At 38.2% G+C, this 22313-nt stretch overlaps 1 protein-coding gene across 1 annotated transcript in view; it reads left to right on the plus strand.

Annotated features, from left to right (window-relative positions):
• Nucleotides 1-627: 627 nt before the first annotated feature.
• Nucleotides 628-22313, plus strand: part of FRRS1 (ferric chelate reductase 1) — a 47272-nt gene continuing 25586 nt past the window's right edge. The window contains exons 1-8 of the mRNA XM_032155283.2: nt 628-725; nt 859-1054; nt 2184-2320; nt 7597-7691; nt 8933-9080; nt 11603-11785; nt 20324-20422; nt 21435-21582. Of these exons, the coding sequence (XP_032011174.1) occupies nt 859-1054; nt 2184-2320; nt 7597-7691; nt 8933-9080; nt 11603-11785; nt 20324-20422; nt 21435-21582 (1006 nt within the window). The 5' untranslated portion in view covers nt 628-725. The remainder of the gene's footprint in view (nt 726-858; nt 1055-2183; nt 2321-7596; nt 7692-8932; nt 9081-11602; nt 11786-20323; nt 20423-21434; nt 21583-22313) is intronic.

The following is a 22313-nucleotide window of genomic DNA, read 5'->3' on the forward strand; positions in this document are numbered from 1 at the left end:
TTCTCTGTTGTCCTCAGTTTTCAGTATTGCAAATTAAATAATCCACCCAGTCATCATGATCAGTTTAATAGGAAGTTGGGAAAAGTCTTATCATAGATTTATTCAGGTGATGATATTTAAATCCAGAAGAAACATTTCTTCTTTGTTCTTAAAGCTTTCTAGGATGACGTGGAATAAAACCTTTTGCTTTTATTGACTAGTTTATTATTTCCAATTGATAATAAAGAAAGCTATTATTTATTATCTTCCTTGTCAGATTTTGAGCTATATTTTCATTTTTATTTAAACAACATTGGGCCAGGCACAGTGGCTCATGCCTGTAATCCTAGAACTTTGGGAGGCCAAGGTGGGTGGATCACCTAAGGTCAGGAGTTCAAGACCAGCCTGGTGTAACTCTGTCTCTACCAAAATACAAAAATTAGCCAGGTGTGGTGACGCATGCCTGTATTCCCAGCTACTGGGGAAGCTGAGGCAGGAGAATCACTTGAACCTGGGAGGCAGAGGTTGCAGTGAGCCGAGATCGTGCCATTGCACTCCAGCTTGGGCAACAGAGCGAGATCTCTGTCTCAAGAGAAAAAAAACAACATTGAAAAGAGGGTCTTTGTTTCCTTATTTTTCAGGTAAGGAAGTGGAGGATTAAATGATTTGCCCAAAGTCTCACAGTAATTTGTAGAGCTGAGATTGAAATTCAGGTGAAACTTCACATATCACATTCTTTTTATCAGGTATGTTGAGAATATGGTTTGCCGAACACAGAAAGCAAGTAGTTACCTAGAATTATAGTCCCGTTGTGTAAAAGCTTTTATATTTTACTTTAATTATATATGACAATAATGCGCTTTTACCCTTCTTTTTGAGATGGCAGTTTCTGGATTTACTCTTGGTACCTGCATACTTCTGTTGCACATTAGTTATGTGACTAATTATCCCAATGGAAAAGTAACACAGTCATGCCATGGAATGATTCCTGAACATGGTCATAGTCCACAGTCTGTTCCTGTTCATGACATTTATGTGAGTCAGATGACATTCAGACCAGGAGATCAGATTGAAGGTACCGTGCTGGGATTAACTGTTTACATTTTGGATTTCACTCTTTTACTGTTTATTGAATCTTTATTATTATTTGATTTAGACGATTTCATTTAAATCTGTTTTCTTTTGTAAGATACTATCATACTTCTTGTTTTTGGTTCCAGATGACTATATTACTTAAATAGTCTGTGTATTCCCCATCCAGAACAGGCTTTAAAATAAGTTTTTATCCTTATTTACTATTTTTATTAATTGTGCTATCACTTCAAGAGAAGAGAAAAATAAAGTTTATTTTATCTTGTTTAAAATATAATAAACCCTTGTCCTTCTTGACATCACATGATTTTAAGAATCATTCTCTAATTTCTCTGGTAAAATGTAGGCTGATTATTAAAGATAAATCTATCACAGCATTTTGCAAACTTTATTTTTTGCAACTCTAGAAATGCAAAATGTTAACAGGTACTCTGTTACTTAGAAAGTAAATAGAAAAATAAGTTTGGAATATTCTGTGTGGTACGTAATATAACCTTAGAGTTCACACTGTACAGTAGGATATTAAATACCCTAAGAAATTTGCAGTAAAGAAACAAGTATTTACTTTCATCTAGTGTTTTTCTTTTTTTTAAATTCAGTAAGAATTTATTGAGTGTCACTGTGAGCCAGACACTGTGTTAAATACTGGAATTCAAAAGAAAACACCTCATGTTTTTTCCTCTAATGAGGTCAAGTAAACTTTTTTTTTAAAAAACTTTTATTTTGGGTTCAGGGGTACATGTGCAGGTTTGTTTATAGGTAAATTCCATGTCACGAGGGTTTGGTGTACAGATTATTTCATCACTCAGGTGATAAACATAGTACCCAATTGGTATCATCTAGCATTTTCCAAACTAACTTAGCCTTATGGACTGCCCCTGGACCATCACCTATTTTTCTTTTCTCTTTGCGGAATGGCTATTAATATCTCACAGAGTGAATATCTTATGGAACACAGTTTAGAGCTTCTTTGCCTATAGGATGACTCTTTTCTCTCCAGGAGTACTTTTGCATATGTAGACCTCATTGTAATTGTAATGTACGACCTCTAAACTTTTTTTTTTTTTTGATATTACTAAACTTTTTAACCAACCCTTTTGTCTTTTTCTCAGTTACTTTGTCAGGGCATCCATTTAAAGGCTTTCTCCTAGAAGCGCGTAATGCTGAGGATCTGAATGGCCCTCCTATTGGCTCCTTCACATTGATTGACAGTGAAGTGTCACAACTTTTGACCTGTGAAGATATACAGGTTTGTGTTTAGAGTTGATCCTTGAACAATGTGGAGGTTACAGGTGCCGACCCCACCCCTGGGGAAATTGGAAATCTGTGTAGAACTTTTGACTCCCCCCACACTTAACTACAAATAGCCTATTGTTGACCAGAAGCCTTACTGATAACAAATAGTTGATTAACACATATTTTGTATTTATATGCGTTATACACTGTATTCTTACAATAAAGTAAGCTAGACAAGAGAAAAATCTTATTAAGAAAATAAGAGAAAATATATTTACTATTCATTAAATAGAAGTAGATTATCATAAAGGTCTTTATTCCCATTGCCTTCATGTTGAATGGGCTGGAGAGGAGAAGGAAGAGGAGTGGCTGGTCTTGCTGTCTTGGGGTGGGTGGAGGAGGTGGAAGGGGAGGCAGGAGAGGCACCACACTAGTGTAACTTTATAGAAATACATTGTAATTTCTGTCTGACTTTTTTGTTTTTTTGTTTGCTTAAAATGTTTCTATATGGTGCCAATTCTTCCCTGCTTTGCTTTAGTTTCAGTGCTATATCATTGGAGGGTCCATGTCGTAGAAGGCAAAAGCAGTGTTGAATAATTGGAACCCTTCTGCCAGGTTGTCTAATGTCAGTTTGTTTTCTGGGACTGCTTCTTCTCCATAGTCCTCATCGTCATCTGGCACTGGTTTGGAAACACTCACCATCAAGTTGTCTTCTGTTAATTCTTCTGTTGTGGTGTCTATTAGCTCTTGAATTTCTTGAAGATTCATATCTTGAAACCCTTCGTCGCCCACCTTTTTTTTTTTTTTTTTGCCATATCCACAGTCTCTTTTATGATTCCTTGATTGGCTCTGTAAATCTTTAAAAGTCATGCACAACATCTAGATGCAGTGTTTCTTCAGCAGGAATTTATTGTTTTGGGCTTGATGGCTGTCTTGGCTTTTTCCAAAACAACAATAGTATCTTCAATGGTAATCCTTCCAGACTTTCATGATGTTCTATCAGAGTTCTCTTCCACAGCGTTGACAATCCTTTCCATCGAGTATTGTGTGTAAAGAGCCTTACATGTCCTTAAGACTTCCTGAGCTAGAGACTGAGTTAGAGACATTGTATTTGGAGGCAAGGAGGCGACTTCAGTGGCTTTGGTGTTGAGCTCATGGGGTTCTGGGTAGCAGGGGCATTGTCTAATATTGTATTAGGCTGTTCCTGTGTTGCTAAAAGAAGTACCTAAGACCAGGTAATTTAATAAGGAAAGAGGCTTAATTGGCTCACTGTTCTGCAGGCTGTACAAGCATGGCACTGGCATCTGCTCAGCTTCTGGGTAGGGCTTAGGGAGGCCTCATGGCCTTTTACTCATGGCAGGAGCTGAAGCAGGAGCAGGCACTTCACATGGTGAAAGCAACAGCAAGAGAGAGAGTTGGTGGTGGGGGGAGGTGCCACATTTTACAACAACAAGATCTTGCTCACTATCTCGAGGAATAGCACCAAGCCATGAGGAATCTGCTCTCCTGACCCAAACACCTCCCACCAGTTCCCACCTCCAACATTGGGGATTGCAATTTAACTTGAGAGTTGGATGGGGACAAATATGCAAACTATATCAAATATCAATAGAACATTTATTTATGTATTTATTTAGAGACAGAGTCTCGCCCTGTCATCCAGGCTGGAGTGCAGTGGTGCGATCTCAGCTCACTGCAGCCTTTGCCTCCTGGGTTCAAGTGATTCTCCTGCCTCAGCCTCCTGAGTAGCTGGGATTATAGGCGCCCACCACCATGCATAGCTAATTTTTGTATTTTTAGTAGAAATGGGGTTTCATCATGTTGGCCAGGCTGGTCTCGAACTCCTGACCTCAAGTGATCTGCCCGCCTCGGCCTCCCAAAGCACCGGGATTACATGCATGACCCACCGTGCCTTTAAAAGAACCTTTAAAAGGCAGTCTTTTACTGGCAAGGTGCTTCTTGTCTTCAGAGGTAAAATGTCCATGGAGCCAATCCAGACAAAGGTTTCTTATTGTCCAGGACTTCTTGTAGTTACAACCCAAACACTGGCAGCTGATGTTTATCTTTTCCCTTCAAGGATCGGGGATTAGCAGCTAGCAGCTTTATAGGTAAGAGCAGTCCTGATCATTAACTGACTGCATTTGCACAAAACAGTAGAGATAGCCTGCTCTTGCTTGCCTTAAATCCTGGTGCTTGCTTCTCTTCTTTACTAATAAGTGCCTTTGTGGCATTTATTTCCAAAATTGGGCACTTTTGTCTGCATTAAAAACCTGTTCAGGCAGATACACTTTCTCCTCAATGATTTTCTTTTCTTTCTTTCTTTTTTTTTTTTGAGACGGAGTCTCCCTCTGTCGCCCAGGCTGCAGTGCAGTGGCGTGATCTCGGCTCACTGCAAGCTCCGCCTCCCGGGTTCACGCCATTCTCCTGCCTCAGCCTCCCGAGTTGCTGGGACTACAGGCGCCCACCACAACGCCCGGCTAATTTTTTGTATTATTATTATTATTATTTTTGGACGGAGTTTCACTCTTGTTGCCCAGGCTGTAGTGCAATGGCGGGATCTTGGCTCACTGCAACCTCCGCCTACTGGGTTCAAGCGATTATCCTGCCTCAGCCTCCTGAGTAGCTGGGATTACAGGCATGTGCCACCACGCCCGGCTAATTTTGTATTTTTAGTAGAGATGGAGTTTCTCCATGTTGGTCAGGCTGGTCTTGAACTCCCGACCTCAGGTGATCCGCCCGCCTCGGCCTCTCAAAAGTGCTGGGATTACAGGCATGAGCCACTGCGCCCAGCCTTTTTTTTGTATTTTTAGGAGAGATGGGGTTTCACCGTGTTAGCCGGGATGGTATCATCAATGATTTTCTTTCTTTATTTTTTTTTTTTGAGACGGAGTCTCGCTGTGTCCCCCAGGTTGGAGTGCAGTGGCCCGATCTCAGCTCACTGCAAGCTCCGCCTCCTGGGTTCACGCCATTCTCCTGCCTCAGCCTCCTGAGTAGCTGGGACTACAGGCGCCCGCCAACACGCCCGGCTAATTTTTTGTATTTTTAGTAGAAACGTGGTTTCACCGTGTTAGCCAAGATGGTCTCGATCTCCTGACCTCGTGATCCGATCAATGATTTTCTTAATGATGCCTGGGAACTTGCCTGCTGCCTCTTGGTCAATAGAAGCTGCTTCTCTTGTTATCTTGACATTTTAAAAGCCAAACTTTTTTTCTAAAATTGTCAAACTATCCTTGCTGGCATTAAATTCTCCAGCTTTAGACCCTTCACCTTCCATTTGCTTTAAGTTGTCATATAATGACTTTGCTTTTTCTTGAATAATATTATTCTACAAGTATCCCTTTCTTATAGCAATTCTTACACCTGCCTAAAAGCTGCATTTCCGATATGAGATGAAAAGGTCTTTCACAAAAAGTGTGAGGTTTTTGCATCTGTTGGCATAGCTGCAGTGACAGCTTCACGAATTTTCTTTTCTTTTTTCTTCTTTTTTTTTTTTAATTTTTTTTTTTTACAGTGGTTCTTATACCGGGGATTCATTTGTCTTGATATGGTGGGCAACTGCAGCAGCAGACCTTAATCTACAGTACATATCCAGCAATTCAACTTTTTCTTGTAATGTCATGAATTTTCTCTGCTTCTTAGGAACACTTACCGCATCACTAGTGGCACTTCGTATGGCCCCATGGTGTTATTCAGGGTTTACAGTAGGGCACAAAACACCATAAAAGCTGGGTGCAGTGGCTCATCCCTCTAATCCCAGTACTTTGGGAGGCAGAGGCTGGTGGATTGCTTGAGCTCAGGAGTTTGAGACCAGACTGGGAACATGGTGAAACCCCGTCTCTACAAAATAATACAAAAATTAGCTGGGTGTGGTGGCATGTGCTTGTAGTCCCAACTACAGTTAATTTTATGCAGTTATGATTTAATACTGCATTTTTACATTTGTTTATATGTCTCTGTGAATGGCACATGTGCGGTCTGTTTGTGTATGTATGTTTTGATAAATTTTAACTTTTTGTAATAGGTATGTGCATATTTTATGGTAGTAAATGATAAAATAGACTAATACCTACATATTTTGTGCATTTAAGACATACCTAACTTTTTAATTTTTTCAATATTTCTAGCCTATGCAGTTTGTCTGAGTTTTTTCAAATTGTTGAAAACCTCCAAATGCTTTTCTACTACATTTATGGAAAAAAATCTGCATATAAGTGGACCTATGCACTTCAAGCCTGTATTGTTCAAGGGTCAACTGTAGTTTGAAATAGCTCTCTGTCAGTTTTTTTGGGGGTCTTTTCACTATAAGGTGGTGGTTGCAAGGTAAATGATGACATTAACCATGTATTGTAAACATCTAAATGGATTCACAACAATCAGACTTTTTCCTTAATTTTACTTGCAATATATTTTTACACATCAGCACCCTATAAAAGATAGAATAGTTTGAAGAATTTATAGCTTGTGATGTTTTATATGAATATTGGCTCTTATTATATTAATTTTTGAAGAGTTTTAATATTGAAGACAGAGATCTAGAGTATGACACGAGTCTAATTTTTTTTTCATTTATTTATTCATTCATCCATTTATTTTTACACCAAAAATGGTCCTGAATGGGAGGGATAGGTGATGGGCAGGACTTACTCTTGCTCCTTGAAGAACTCCTTACTTTACATATAAGCACATCTATGAACACATAAGTAGAACAGTGTGATAACTTTGGTTAGAAGCATACACAGTGAGTGGGAAGCATAGCAGAGGGAGCCACACACAGCCTGGAAGGAATTGGGAAAGAGTTTCTTAGAGGAGGTGATCTTCAAGTAAGGCCTCAAAGAATGAGTAGGAGTTGGCCACGTGCATGAAAGTGGGAAACAAGATTGTTCTAGAGAAAGGAATTACTAAAATATCATGCTACATATTTGAAGGCAGGAAGTTTTTCAAAGAATCTTCTGCATTCTATTTGTATCTATTAATGGAAGAGATATAAATTTATAATGTACATGAAACAATGAGCAAGCTCTATCTAGTGTTAACATACCCAGTTTTCACAGCTCTCTTCAGTTCTTAGATTTCTGTGGACTCTCATTTATTCACAGAGCCAGCTGCTAATATGTTCTCAACCAATCAACATTTCATTTATGGAGTGCCTGAGTCCTTCTTCTAAATAAAATAGTCTTCACCAGAATGCTAACGTCATGCAATGATAAATTACTTTGCAAAATGATAGAAGTTCCAGCCATGCTGAGCTATTGAGTGACTGAATGGTAGCTCTTTTCCCTTTTATTTCAGGGATCAGCAGTGAGTCACAGAAGTGCATCTAAAAAAACAGAAATTAAAGTCTACTGGAATGCTCCAAGCAGTGCTCCAAATCATACACAGTTTCTGTGAGTATAAGAGTTTACAATTCTGGGCCAGGCATGGTGGCTCATGCCTGTAATCCCAGCACTTTGGGATGCCAAGGTGGTGGATCACTTGAGCCCAGGATTTTGAGACTGGCCTGGGCAACATGGTGAAACCCCATCTCTAAAAAAAGGAAAAAAAAGTTTACAACTCTGTAACTACTAGCATAATTGAAACCATAATTAGTCTGTATCATTTTCTGTACCTATTAGATGTTCACGCATGTAGGAGAGCTTTGGTATAGTAATAACACCACCTTCCTGATGCAGGAGTTTGTTTTGCTTCTTACCAGTGTATACTTATCACCTAGTGCAGGACCTATCGCCAAATAGGCACTTAATAGACATTTGTTGAGTGAATGAAGTCTTCTACTGCCTTAATCCTAATAAGAGCTATCAATTAATACTGGAGCCTTTATGTTATATAATACTAATTTTAGACTTGCTCCTGTATTAGCATGAGAATACAAATGAAAGTCTTGAAATTTGGATGACTCTTACTCTTTTGCAGTGTTACAACGTGCAGATTAGACTCTCAGAAAAGACTGCATGCCTCTCAAATTATGAAACTCAGTAGAATTAAAACAGAACTTCTTCCTTATCCTAATACAAGGGGAAATGGAACGTTATAATGCCATCTAATGATTCCTGAGGGGTGATGTGGACATATATTTTAAGGGGAGGATTGCTATCCTGACATGTCTGTTTTCTTCACTTTGTGCGTGGGTCCCCAACACACATTAACACAACTCTGCACTGGTATGTTAGATGGAATGTGAAAAAGGGGGTGTGACCCCAGTGAAAGCTGATGGTTACTGATGCAGCCTCTATTATAGCTTCTTGCTGTAGTTGCTTGCTACACACGCCCTTTGGAAGAATTGAATACTGCACTCTGAAATGACTAGTATGTTCTTCATATGCCAGGAAGTAGAAATCTGTGCAGTTTTGTCCCTGGGTCTGACATCATGGCTATTGTGAATATGCCCCCAAAACAGACAAATAAGAAAAGAGGGACAGAGGGAGAGAAAGCAATAAAAATTCATCAAGTGATGGGGTGGGAGAGAGTGGTTAGAGATTTGCCTCAGACAAAATTAATAGTCCTATTAGGTAGTAAGTCATGTTTTTCTAGTTAAGTGTCTCTCTCTCTTTTTTTTTTCCTTTAACGTTTTGATCTGATTGTGACAGGACACAATTAGGGTTCTAATCTCACTGGTATTGCATTTCAGAGTCACAGTTGTTGAGAAGTACAAAATCTACTGGGTGAAGATTCCTGGTCCTATAATTTCACAACCAAATGCATTTCCTTTTACAACACCTAAAGCTACAATAGTACCTTTGCCAACGTTGCCTCCAGTTTCCCACTTAACCAAACCAGTAAGTAACAATTTTATTTTCTCTGTAGAGATGGGATTTCACCATGTTGTGCAGGCCGGTCTCGAACTCCTGAGCTCAAGTGATCCTCCTGCCTTGGAGTCACAAAGTGCTTGGGATTACAGGTGTGAGCCACTGTGCCCAGCTTAAGTAACCTTTTTATAGCTTCATTAAATGTAATCTAAATAATATGTGGCCAAATATAATGTCCATATATTATAAAATGCAGAAGAGAAGGTAAACAAAATAAGACATTACAGACGAGTAAAGTGCTGTACTTAGTTTTCTGTATGTGAGCAAAGAGGTAAATCTGTGGTTGGAAATTGTGGTTCTGTGTACTTTGTGTGACAAAGTGCATAGAGAAGTAACTGTGCTGGGTAGTGGTAGCACGTTTTGGGGTCCTCTGTAGGAATCTGAAGGAAGCCTTCATTGCAACCTTATGACTTACAGGTTAGAATGAAGGGAATGCCAGACCCTACGTGTTCAAGGTGTGGTCATGACATTCACCTGTAGTCTCTACTGGTAGTGGATATGTTTTCATTTGAAAGTAAATCTGATGAATCAATAGTTTTTTTTTTCTTTCTTTTAAACACAGCCAGATATCAAACGAAGAGCTTAAGTTAAATTTAGACAAGATTTGGAGGAGATTCTTGAAGTGGTGATATAACTCTTAGATCTCATTTCATTAAGGTCAAAGAGTCCTAGGGAATTGTATATGCTGAACAATAGAAAATCTCCTGTAAATTCATCAGTTAGAATTTCATCTAGGCCCTCTGATTCAAAAGATTTATGATTGACAAGACATATCTTGGAAAGTGTTATGCATATTAGAAACATTAGGAAGAAGGGTTTTACTGCAGGAAATTCTGATAAGTTAGACTTCTTAATTCAGAAGTGGATAAAATAAAAAAAAACGTGTTGCAAAAGGTTGTTTCAGTTGAAAGAACAAACGTGGGCCTAAATACTGACTTGCCTAATTTTCATGTGTCTTTGGGCAAATTACTTAATTTTCAGTCTCAGTTTCCTCACCTATAGAAAGAGATGTAATAATATTTAGCTCTTAGTATCACTGTAAGAATTAAAATAATGAATGTAAGTTTTCTATAACTGTGTCTTGCATTTAATAGATATTCAGTAAACATTAGTTCCTCTTCTTTTTCTTTCTTTTTATTATCCTTTTGTACCTTTTTATTCACATAGAGAAGACAAAGTAATGCTCTTTGCTCCTTATTTTGTTTTTCTTCTCTTCAACATCTTATAGCATATGGGCACTATATTTGATTACATTATTATGATTGTTGCACTTTTGTGTGACCATACAATTAGATCTGTTATTTGTACTAGCTCTCAGTTTAGGCTTAATCCTTATTTAATTAAAAGCTGCTTTAGGGAAATACACAGTCAATTTGGACCTGAGCTTCCCAGTAGGAATCTGTTGACAATATTGTTGTGTTTCCGTATATTCAGTCAAAGGCTCTTGTTGGAACTTTTATTGTGTCTTTGTGCCATGTTTATAATCTCTAATTATAGGGAGGTTCATTCAGTCAAAGGTTTATAGCATTTTTAGAGCTCGAAGATACCTCAGGGTCTATGTCTTACAGTTTTCTTGTTGTGTAGTTGAAGGTTCAGGGACCCTGAGAGAACAAGTCCTTTGGCAAACATGATGTAGGGAAGGGATGAGCAGAGACCCAAGTCCAAGTTTCTTAGTTCCCCAGTGGCTTGTTCTCTTCACCCTAGTATGATCTGTCTTTACATTTCCATGAACTGTAGTTACATAATGTTTAGCTCTCTTCTGAAATTTACTGTCACAGCATTCGAACAAAGTCTGCTCATTTATCAGATTATACAGCTGATTTTTTTTTTCTAAGACTCTTCGTCTTATATTCCTTATCAAGAAGCTCTGGATTAAGTCATCCGATTGTTGCTTATTTCTCCTGCCAATAAATCACTACGGTTATTTGGAATGCTGGTAAATTGGGGCAACCATTTTTTTCTTATATCATTTTAGTATGAAATTTGAATCTGAATTCTAGAAGCAGAATCCACAACCTAAATTTAATAGCTTGCTAAGAATTTATTTGTTTGCTTTTTAAAACTTCATCTCTGAGAACTAGAGGATACCCTTTAGGCAGGAATGTTAGTGTCATTTAAGTCTTAGGGACTGAAATATTACCTCAAAAATTTCTCAAAACTTATCAGAAACTTTGCTTCAAAACATACTTAATGTGAAATGTTTTGTGTATTACAGGAGCTTTAATACTCTTGCACAATTACAGCCCAACAAGTGTATGTTTTCCAAATTTTAATTAAAATTAATTAAGTTTAAAAGTTCATAACCTAACTACTGCTCCGATCATTTTTAATTTGGGATGTGTCTTTTGTTTCCTTATTTGAATGCTTATTATGTAAAGGTATTCTCATTAATTTGGGAGCTACCCGTACTTGAAGGTAGTTATTCTTCTGTCATTGCCAATGAACTGCTTGTTTGATAATTAAGATTTTTTTTTCCTCTGTCATTTTTCTAGTTCAGTGCCTCAGACTGTGGGAACAAGAAGTTCTGTATTAGGAGTCCTTTGAACTGTGACCCAGAGAAGGAAGCTTCCTGTGTCTTCTTGTCCTTCACAAGAGATGACCAATCGGTGGTGGTTGAAATGAGTGGCCCCAGTAAAGGCTATTTATCCTTTGCATTATCTCATGACCAATGGATGGTTGGTACCTCTCACTTACATAAGTGGTAACAAAAGGAGAATCATGGCTGGGCATGGTGGCTCATGCCTGTAATCCCAGCACTTTGGGAGGCCAAGGCAGGTGGATCACGAGGTCGGGAGTTCAAGACCAGCCTGGCCGAGATGGTGAAACCCCACCTCTACTAAAAATACAAAAATTAGCCTAGCGTTGTGGCGGGCGCCTGTAATCCCAGCTGTACGGGAGGCTGAGGCAGGAGAATCACTTGAACCTGGGAGGCGGAGGTTGCAGTGAGCCAAGATTGTGCCACTGCACTCCAGCCTGGGCGACAGAGTGAGACTCCATCTAAAAAAACCCCCAAAAAACAAACAAACAAAAAACCCAAAGGAGAATCACTGAAACTGTTTGTTCCAGGGTCAAATGATCATACAGGAGAAACTAACTTAGAACAGATTCTAAGTTAAATGGCTTTGAGTTCTGTATGATTTTAACAGTTGGGCAATTACTTCCAAGAACAGGCTGTCCTAAGGAAAGTTAGGAAGATCATTTTATTTCCAGTGTATTTGCCATTTTATGTCTGTCTATCTCTTTGCGATAAAGCAGGAAATACGGTTAAGAAAAGTTGTTCTGCATAAAATGTCATGTTTTTTGTAATGCTTTTCAAACCAGAATTGTTTATTCAAGTGGCCAGAACTAAAGCATGTGTTCCTGCTCTTTTGTCCTATTTTAGTAGTCATCAGTGCATTTCCTAAACAGAGAATTAAACTTGTATATCCAGGCAGCATGTATCACAATAGGCTCCTTTGTCAAATCAGCAGAAGGCAGCATTTATTTTAAGCCGATTCTCACTCACCCTGGGTAGTGCTGAAATGGATTAAATGATTCTGTAGGTGGCAGCCTTGTGCTGTGGTGTGGAAGAGCAGAGGCCTGCATAAGCACCTCGCTTTCCTAGGGAGCAGGAAGAGTATTGTGGCCAGGACGTGTATAAGTCCTGTTCAAGCAGAGTGGGCCTTGGGGCATAGGGATGACCAGAAATGGAGAAAGGCCCTTATTAGCACAGGCAAGGGGTCTTGTCTTGAGAGTTTTCTTCTTACCAGGATTTAAACTTAACACCACTTCTTTAGGGAATCATATTTCAGAAAAAGAAAAGGAACTCTGACATGGCTGTAATAGAAAAACTAATGCTCGTCCTGAAAATGCACTTGATCACATTGGTCCTGGAGCAGTGTTTGCAAGTATTGTAAGACGCTGGATGTAACTAACTTTCTTTAGTAGGATACCATTTCAGTATGTATATATGACCTACATATTTCACTAGACACCTCTAGAATGCACTTCGATCTTCTTTCATTAAACAAAAGATATACCTTAAATTGATGAGATACAAAAGATACCATGTACTTAAAAAAATAATATATAAGAAATAATGAGTCCTTCCCCTTCCAAGTTGCTTGTATAGGAAATTTTATACTTGCTCGGCTGATGCGCTGATTGTTCAAAACATTTTCCCCACTTCCTTTTGTGATTGCCATCAGACCTGTAGCATATTCTTTTGGATATTCTTAGTGTTGGCAAAAATGAACTACATTTAGTGTATAAGGTGAATGAGGTCGAGTTGAAAATAAAATGTGACTATAAAGCAATAATGATAGGTGGTGGTAGTGCTGCTGTCATGTGAATGTGATTAAACTGGCTAGAAAGGAAATTCTGAAAATGAGTCCAAAAAGGATTAACCTGTTGAATGAATGTATAGTTTCATTAAGGTTCATCTCTGAGTTACAACACTTATTTAGACATATGCTCTAGTCACTTAAAAAAAAAAAAAAAAACACCCAACTTATTCCAGTCACTTTATAGCCAAGATTCATGCTATAGTATACGGATACATTTCCTTTTACTGGTTACATGAAACCTGTAAGCAAGAGGGAAAGACTATTACTGCATTCAGTATGGTAATGAGTAGCCCACAGGTAGGTCAGGTATTCTGTTCTAAATTGTAGGCATTGATGGCACAAAAGCATTTATCTCTAATTCAAGATATATTTATCTTACTTAGAAATCTTATCTGTTTCCAGTATAGTACTCATCAAAAATGTTTACAAAAAAGACTTAATTACGCAGGTGCAGTTGATTTACAGAGCAATCCTGTTTAATGATTAAAATAATCTGTACACCTGTTTGCCTAACTTGGGGGAAATGAATCATCCTCAAAATATATTTTTAAGTGGTTATTTCTATTTTTGGTTATTACTTTTAAAACTCTCGGGTATTTTTGTGACCTGCTATTTCTTTGGAGTGTATAGTGTAAATTTAAATACTGAAGGTATCTGATGTCACACTCATTCGATAACCTAAGTTATACCCCGTTTTCAATTTGGCTTGTAAATTAATGTTAGCAATTATTTTGGTACGTTAGACCTCATCACTAAAATCAAAATGTGTAATTTACCCTATTTCTGATAATAATGACTTGCTAATGTGTGAATTTTAACTGAATTTCCAAGTACGGTAAGTCCCCACTTCATGTCGTCAGTAGGTTCTTGGAGCCTCTGACTTTAAGGGAGGCTACATACAGCAGTCCTTGAATAATATCATTTCCTTCAATATCATTTTGTTATGACATTGATGAGGAAAAAATATTGGCCATGTTGTATGTTGTTTTGCTTAAAGTCACAATTTTCAAGAACTTACCTATGAGTTTAAGTGAAGATATACTGTACATACCTCTTTCCTATTTGAGATATTTTGTTCAATAATGTAAAGTCTATCAAGTATGTGCATTATTAGCTTCCTTCTTTCTCCTTCCACTGCGCTGTATCATCTTACTCCATACATGATCTCTCCATGCCCCAATTCCAGGATGTCCCCAATCCTGAACTCCCTTGGACTCCAGACTGTGATTTCCAGCTGCAGGCTGGTCTCGTCCAGATATGTGTTCCTGGACAGCACAAAGCAACATCTAAAAGACTGAACTTTTTATTATGCCTCCTGATGTCTCCTTGTCTTCCCCATTCTTGGTGATCAGCAATGTTAGGAAAGCAGCTACCATTGTTGATGGCTTGTTTCTTGTTGGGTATTGTCCTAGGCAATTTATAAACACATCATTTACTGCTGCCAGCATCTTTTTTGGTATTCAGAGAAATGTTGGTTTTGACTTGGATTCCTTCCTTTCATCCATCTTTCAGGTCCTTCCTTCTGCCATTTCCAATTTTTTGTTTTGAAAAGTTTTAAACCTCAGTAAAAGTTAAAAAGATAGTACAGTGAACACCCATAAACCCTTCACCTAGATTTGCCACTTTATCTATCTACCTCAGTTGATTTATGTGGTGTATATAAATACATATTTTTTTCTTGAATCATTTGAAAGAAAATTATAGATAATCATGACATTTCATCTCTAAGGTTTTCAAAATGTGTCTTCTAAGAACATGGACATTCTCATATAATTACCACAATATTTTTATCACATTAAGAAAATTTAACATTAATTTTATGTAACAGACAATCTGTATTCCAGTTTTCCCAGTTGTCCCAATAAAGTCTGTTGTTTTTAAAAAATATTTCTTATTCAGGATCCAATCAGTTATTACTCAGGGCATTTAGTTGTTATATCTCTTGGATCTCCTTTACTTTAGAACAGTTACTTAATCCTTTTTCTTTTTTATAAATTAAATTCAGGCCAGTTATTTGTAGAATATTCTACAATTTATATAATAGATTTATGTTAAGACTTTTTGGCACAAATGCTACATAAGGGATATTATTTCCACATCAGTGCATTATTTCAAAAGTTTCATAATGTCCAATTGTTCTATTATTGATGATACTATGTTTGATCACTGGTGTCTGTCGGATTTCTGCATCATGAAGTCTATTTTCTTTTTGTAATAAGAAATACATGGGATGATACTTTGAATCTGTATGAATAATCTGTTCCCCAATAGCCTGTAACTAGGTTTTTGCATTTATTGATGTTTCTCCTATGAATCAGTTGTTACATTTGTGGTTGCAAAATGGTGATCTTCTAACTTACTTATTAGCTGGCATTCTTATGAAAATACGAGTTTTCTTTTCTCTGCACTTGCCCTTGCCTTTTATAGTAACACTATGGACTAATGGGTTTCTTTTGTCCATTGTGTTGTAGTTTATTACCATCATTCATTCTTTTAGAGGGTCGTATTGACCCAAATGCGGCCAATGGGAGCCCTTTCAAGCAGGCTTCTGTGCCCTTTTGATGTGTCTCCACCACTTTTGAGCATGTCTTTGTTTCTGGTGTAACAAGATGTTCTCCATTCATACTTTCATGCATTCCATCATTTCTCAAAAGAGCTTTATTTCCTTTTAGTAGAAATAGATCTAGAAATCAAGATTTGGGTGCTAATATGTTCACTGCTACTGATCTCCAGGTACTTCTGATTCTATTCTTTGACATACCTCTTTCATTCTCTTTGTTGCATTGTCACTATCTCTGACTTGGCTTGTAGTTTTACTATCTGCTTCCTGGACTGCTGTAGTAACCCTTCATTAGTCCTCTTGCTTCCATGATTTCCTCTTCCATTTCATCCTTCACACAGCCATTGGAATTTTCTCCCCAAGCCACATTTAAGATCGTCTTGGCTGGGCGTGGTGGCTCATGCCTGTAATCCCAGCACTTTGGGAGTCTGTGGTGGGAGGATTGCTTGAGCCCAGGAATTCAAGATGAGCCTGGGCACACATGGTGAGACCCTCATCTCTACAAAAAATTCATAAAAAATTAGCTGGGCGTAGTGGCATGCAGCTGTGCTTCCAGATACTTGGGAGGCTGAGGTGGGAGGATCACTTAATCCCAGGAGGTCAAAGCTGCAGTGAGCTGTATTTGCACCACTGCATTCCAGCCTAGGTGACAGAACAAGATCCTGTCTCAAAAAAAAAAAAAAAAATTGTCTCAAAAATATCCCTCCAAACCTTTGGCAAAACTTTAGTAATTATTGTAATTATAGAATTATATAGTAATTATAGAAAAACTGTTCTTTTCTTAAAGCATGGTGCTCACTACTTTGGGAATACTTCTGGAATTTTCAGCCTTAGAGGTCTCTTTTTATCCTTTATATATTTTAGCTAGCAAAGCTACCTGTTTCTTAAAATTTTCATATTTCTATATCATTGGTCCTAGAAGTTCTTCAACTTGGAAAACGTTTCTTTTAATCTCATCTTTACCTTGTCCTCCTATAAATATGTTTTATCTTCTAAGATCTGCTTAATTACTGTCTTTTCTGATAAGCCATTTTCAATTCTCTGGCCATACATAATTTGTCTTTTCGTGTCACTTTACCTATCTGTCTGCCTCAAAACAATATAGCTTCAGGTTATAAGAGCCATATTCTTATAATAAAGTCATCTTTGTTTCTCCCACAATGTCCAGCTTAATTTTTTCTCATAGGATGCTCTCTAAATGCTTGACTTGAGAGGGGCAAACTGGGGAGAGAGCTTCAGTACAACCCAGGGATTTGGTGGAAGTTCTTATATGGTGTACTTTTATGCTTTCAAACTTGAGGTTTCTAGAACTGCCTGGAGCCTGAGGTTGGAGTAGCACCTTCACTTACTCTTCATTTGGAATAGTGAGAACTGAGAGTTACCTGCTGTCTATCCCCATCATCTTCTCTAATATTTGGGAGGTCTACTTATATTGATTTTATTTGACTTCTTATCCTCAGTTTGCCTCAAATCAACCATTATTTGTATTAAAATTTTTTATGTAACAAAAGAATTTCTATGATGACGATGGCGGTTTTGTCGAAAAGAAAAGGGGGAAATGTGGGGAAAAGAAAGAGATCAGATTGTTACTTTGTCTGTGTAGAAAGAAGTAGACATAGGAGACTCCATTTTGTTCTGTACTAAGAAAAATTCTTCTGCCTTGGGATGCTGTTAATCTAGAACCTTACCCCCAACCCCGTGCTCTCTGAAACATGTGCTGTGTCAACTCAGGGTTAAATGGATTAAGGGCTGTGTTAAACAGATGCTTGAAGGCAGCATGCTCATTAAGAGTCATCACTACTCCCTAATCTCAAGTACCCAGGGACACAAACACTGCGGAAGGCCGCAGGGACCTCTGCCTAGGAAAGCCAGAGACCTTTGTTCACGTGTTTATCTGCTGACCTTCTCTCCACTATTATCCTATGACCCTGCCACATCCCCCCCGCTCCGAGAAACACCCAAGAATGATCAATAAATACTAAGGGGAAAAAAAAAAAAGAAAGAATGAAATATTTGTCCTCTACTAAAAACAAAACAAAACAAAACAAACAAAAAAAAAGAATTTCTATGTCTCATTCATGATGGATATTCTAGAAAACATGCATTGTTTAAATCAGGGTTCAGGCCCAGCATAGTGGCTTACACCTGTAATCTCATCACTTTGGGAGGCTGAGGCAGGAGGATTGCTTAAGCCCAAGATTTCAAGACCAGCCTGGGCAACAGGGCGAGAATCCATCTCTACTTTTTTAAAAAATAAAAAATAAATCGGGGTTCAGAAAATGTTTTCTGTAAGGACCAGATAGTAACTATTTTAGATTTTGTGGGCAATATGGTCTCTGTTGTAGCTACTAAACTCTGTTGTAGTATAAAAGCAGCCATAGATGGTATGTACATGAATAAATGTGGCTGTGTTCCAATGAAACATGGACATTGAATTTCAGTTTGATTTATTTTCATTTGTCATGAAACATTCTTCTTTTCACCACTTAAGTATGTAGAAGTCATTCTTAAACTATGAGCTATATAGAAACAAACTTTAGGTTGAATTTGATTTGCCGGCCATAGTTTGTTGACTCCTGGTTTAAGTCATGATTGCTCCAAATTTCTTATCTTGAATTGGGCTAATTCTGATTTTACTGTAATATGTGTAACAGTACATAATTACTTTGCTAAGAGTACATCCTTGAGAGTTTTTGAAAGTGGAACATTTAAAAATAAAGTTGAATCTGAAACTATAGAAATATATTAGAATCTAATATTGGAATTTATAGCAAGATTTGTTATAACGGGGTAGTCTTGGATCTTGTTTAAGGAATTGGGTGACTAAAGCACATAAAGAACCTTGTTAGATAGTTTATGGAGAAACCAAGTGAAAGACCAAACCACGGATAATAACTTAAAATCAAGATTATTCCTTTGTGCCATTGTTTAAATGTACTTTGAAGTTACAGTCTGCTTCTTTTTTGGTATTCTTTTTCATTCTTTTTTCCCCTATTAATTGACAGTCTGCTTTTTGATTATCACTTTATTTTATTCTATTTTATTTCTATTTTTTGGAGGCAAGGTCTCCCTCAGTTGCCCAGGCTGGTGTGCAGTGGCATGATCATGCCACACTGCAGACTTGACCTCCTGGGCTCAAGTGATTCTCCTGCCTTAGCCTTCTGAGTAGGTGGGACCACAGGCATGCATCACCATGCTTGGCTGATTTTTTTTTTTCTTGAGACTGAGTCTCGCTCTGTGCCCCAGGCTAGAGTGCAGTGGCGCGATCTCGGCTCACTGCCAGCTCTGCCTCCCGGGTTCACGCCATTCTCCTGCCTCAGCCTCCCGAGTAGCTGGGACTACAGGCGCTCGCCACCATGCCCAGCTAATTTTTTGTATTTTTAGTAGAGACGGGGTTTCACCATGTTAGCCAGGATGGTCTCGATCTCCTGACCTCGTGATCTGCCCGCCTCGGCCTCCCAAAGTGCTGGTACTACAGGCGTGAGCCACTGCGCCCGGCCCGCTTGGCTGATTTTTAAAAATTTTTTTCTAGGATGAAGTCTCACCGTATTGCCCAGGCTGATCTCAAACTCCTGGCTTCAAGCAATCCTCCTGCCTTGGCCTCCCAAAGTGCTAGAATTATGGGTGTGAGTCACTGTGCCTGGCTTGATTATCACTTTAAAGAATAAGATCTAACTTTCAGAGTTAAGGATCCTTGGAGACTAAAGGATAGATAAGAGGTAGACTGACTAATTCCTCCTTGAGTGCAGGTATTTTTGCCTCAGTTATATAACATTAAATCTATTGAATATGTACACTATGTAGCAATATTTCTTTACAATGTCTTCCATCTTAGAAGTTACCAAAAAATATCCAGTACAATGCAGTGTATTTGGTCATTAAAATATGTAGGATATAGATATTTATTAGTAAATAAATGTCTGGAATATTGTTTATGGTAAGTTAATTGAAAAAAGGTAACAGAACTCTATTTTTTTCCATTTGGGAAGGAAAAATAGGTATAATACAAATAGATTTGGATGAATATACATGAAAATATTAAAGTGGTGTTCGATTAGTGATGGGTTTATGAACATATAAACATGTTATATGTCTATCTTAATCTATTATTTTACACTGAAATTCTAGTGCTTTTGTATTATAACAAAATTATTTGCAACTCGCAAATTAGATAGCCAGTTCTCTAGAATTCATAGCATCATTCATGATTCAGTAAATTATGTTTTCAATCACATAATATTTGGTTTCCTGAGGTACTTTTTTAAAAAGAGAAAATAAAATGCTGAAATTCCTTTGAGCTTTTTTTCTCATTTGCAATTGTTTTTCAGGGTGATGATGATGCTTATCTGTGTATTCATGAAGATCAGACTGTGTACATCCTGCCTTCCCATTTAACGGGGCGAAGTCACCCTGTAATGGACTCCAGGGTAGGTGTGAAAATTCTGGTAGCCTCCACCTGGAGACCCGCTTTCCAGCTGTGTGGCTATCACTGGCGTGGCTGTGAGGCTAGATTGCCTCCAACCCCCACAGTTACACCTAGCCTGAGCAGGGGTCTGCCAGCAGGGCTCCTCTCATAATGATTTCTGAGAAACTTTTCTACACTTCAGAAGTTTCTCTTGTAGGAAAAGATGAATTCTTGCTTGTGTCACTTACATCCTTTTGATTGTATCTTACAAAGAAGTACTTTATGGTTTATTAAGATGGTCAGGGCATCAGCTTCCTTTCAAAAGCTTACGGACAGGTTTCTAAGAAGAGGATGACGTTAGTGACAAAATTTCTTGACTAGTGAGAAAGAGGAGCACATTTGATGAAGGCCAGAGATGCCTTGGACAGTTGTCTTAAGTGCCAATTGTTGGCATGTGTGTCAAAGGTGGGCTATTTCTGGTAGAGAAGTGTCTTTTTTGCAGGGCAATTGACAAGCAAATGAGCTCTGAAAGAGCAGTAGCTATCACTTAATGACATAGCAAATAAGCTCTGACTGAGCAGTAGCTATCACTTAATGACATAAATGTGCACAGCTTTCCCATGGGGTTGACTCCCACGGCTGGCTTGGAACTTCTCCCCAGTTGTATGTTGCATTTTGGCCACTAGGGTAGTACTTGTTAACTGTTTTTTTCAATGTTTTTGATTGTATACTCATGGCCAGATGGAGTTAGTACATCTGCTAAAATTTCTAACCTAGGTAGAGGAATTGTGGTGTTCTGCCTCAAAGTAAAAATAATATTTTTTCTTTTTGCCAAATGGGATAAAGACAAATAAACTGGGAGAAAATGTTTCTTGTTCTCTTCAAAGAGGAAGTGGAAAAACAATGATACTGCAGACAAAGCATGCACATATGATCTCAGAGAACGGAAACTGAACAGGGAAGGATTTTGGTCATCTCTTATTTTTAGCAAATCTTTGGAAAGTGCTGAGAAGACCCATTGTGTGTGTTTGTAGGATACCCTTGAGGATATGGCTTGGAGGTTGGCGGATGGTGTTATGCAGTGTTCTTTCAGAAGAAACATTACCCTTCCTGGAGTTAAGAATAGATTTGATCTAAACACAAGCTATTACATATTTCTAGCAGATGGTGCAGCTAATGACGGTAAGTACATTGTTAAGCTGTCTTTTCAAGTATTGTCTTTTTCTCTCTTCTTCCCTCTCTTTCCCCCATTTTTGGAAGAACTACTCTAATTGCCCATTTTTAAGGCACACACTTTCCTATAAATGTCATATTTTGCCAGAAACTGGATAAAGGTAGAAAAATTTTGCTGGAAACTACATAGAGGTAGAGTATCCATTGTATTATAAGGCAACACTGCTCAAGATCAAAATGGCTTCTGATTAGTAAAATGCATGTGACCAGAAGAACTATAAACACCTAATAAGAAGCCATATATTTGGGCTTCCCTGAGTGTAGTGATAGTAGATTAACATTGCAGGGGACCTAGAAGCGGTGCCTTTGAGATTGTTGCAAGAGATATTGGCTCCTGTGGGGAAACTTGCCCAATATGAATCTCATCTCCTTAGACCTGAGCTTTCTCTAGGGAGGTGGGGAGGGGAAAAAGAGAATAGTTCCTGGACAGCTGAGTAAGCTGCTGTAAGACCTCCCATTGAGGGGAGAATGCCTCACAGTGCCCTGCTGGTGTGGTATGTTTCCTGTCTCACATCTTTCTACATGACTGATGCCAAGTACAGCCTAACATAGTTTTATGAGTCTGAATCTTTATTCTCAAGAAGACTACACCGGTGGATATTGCAACACATATTAATAGGAATAATTCGATTTTGTTTGAGGTCTTGGCTAATGGTTTTTGAGGATCTGCAGGAAACACC

This window comes from Hylobates moloch, unplaced genomic scaffold (genome assembly GCF_009828535.3).
Source record: "Hylobates moloch isolate HMO894 unplaced genomic scaffold, HMol_V3 SCAFFOLD_5, whole genome shotgun sequence".
NCBI lineage: Eukaryota > Metazoa > Chordata > Mammalia > Primates > Hylobatidae > Hylobates > Hylobates moloch.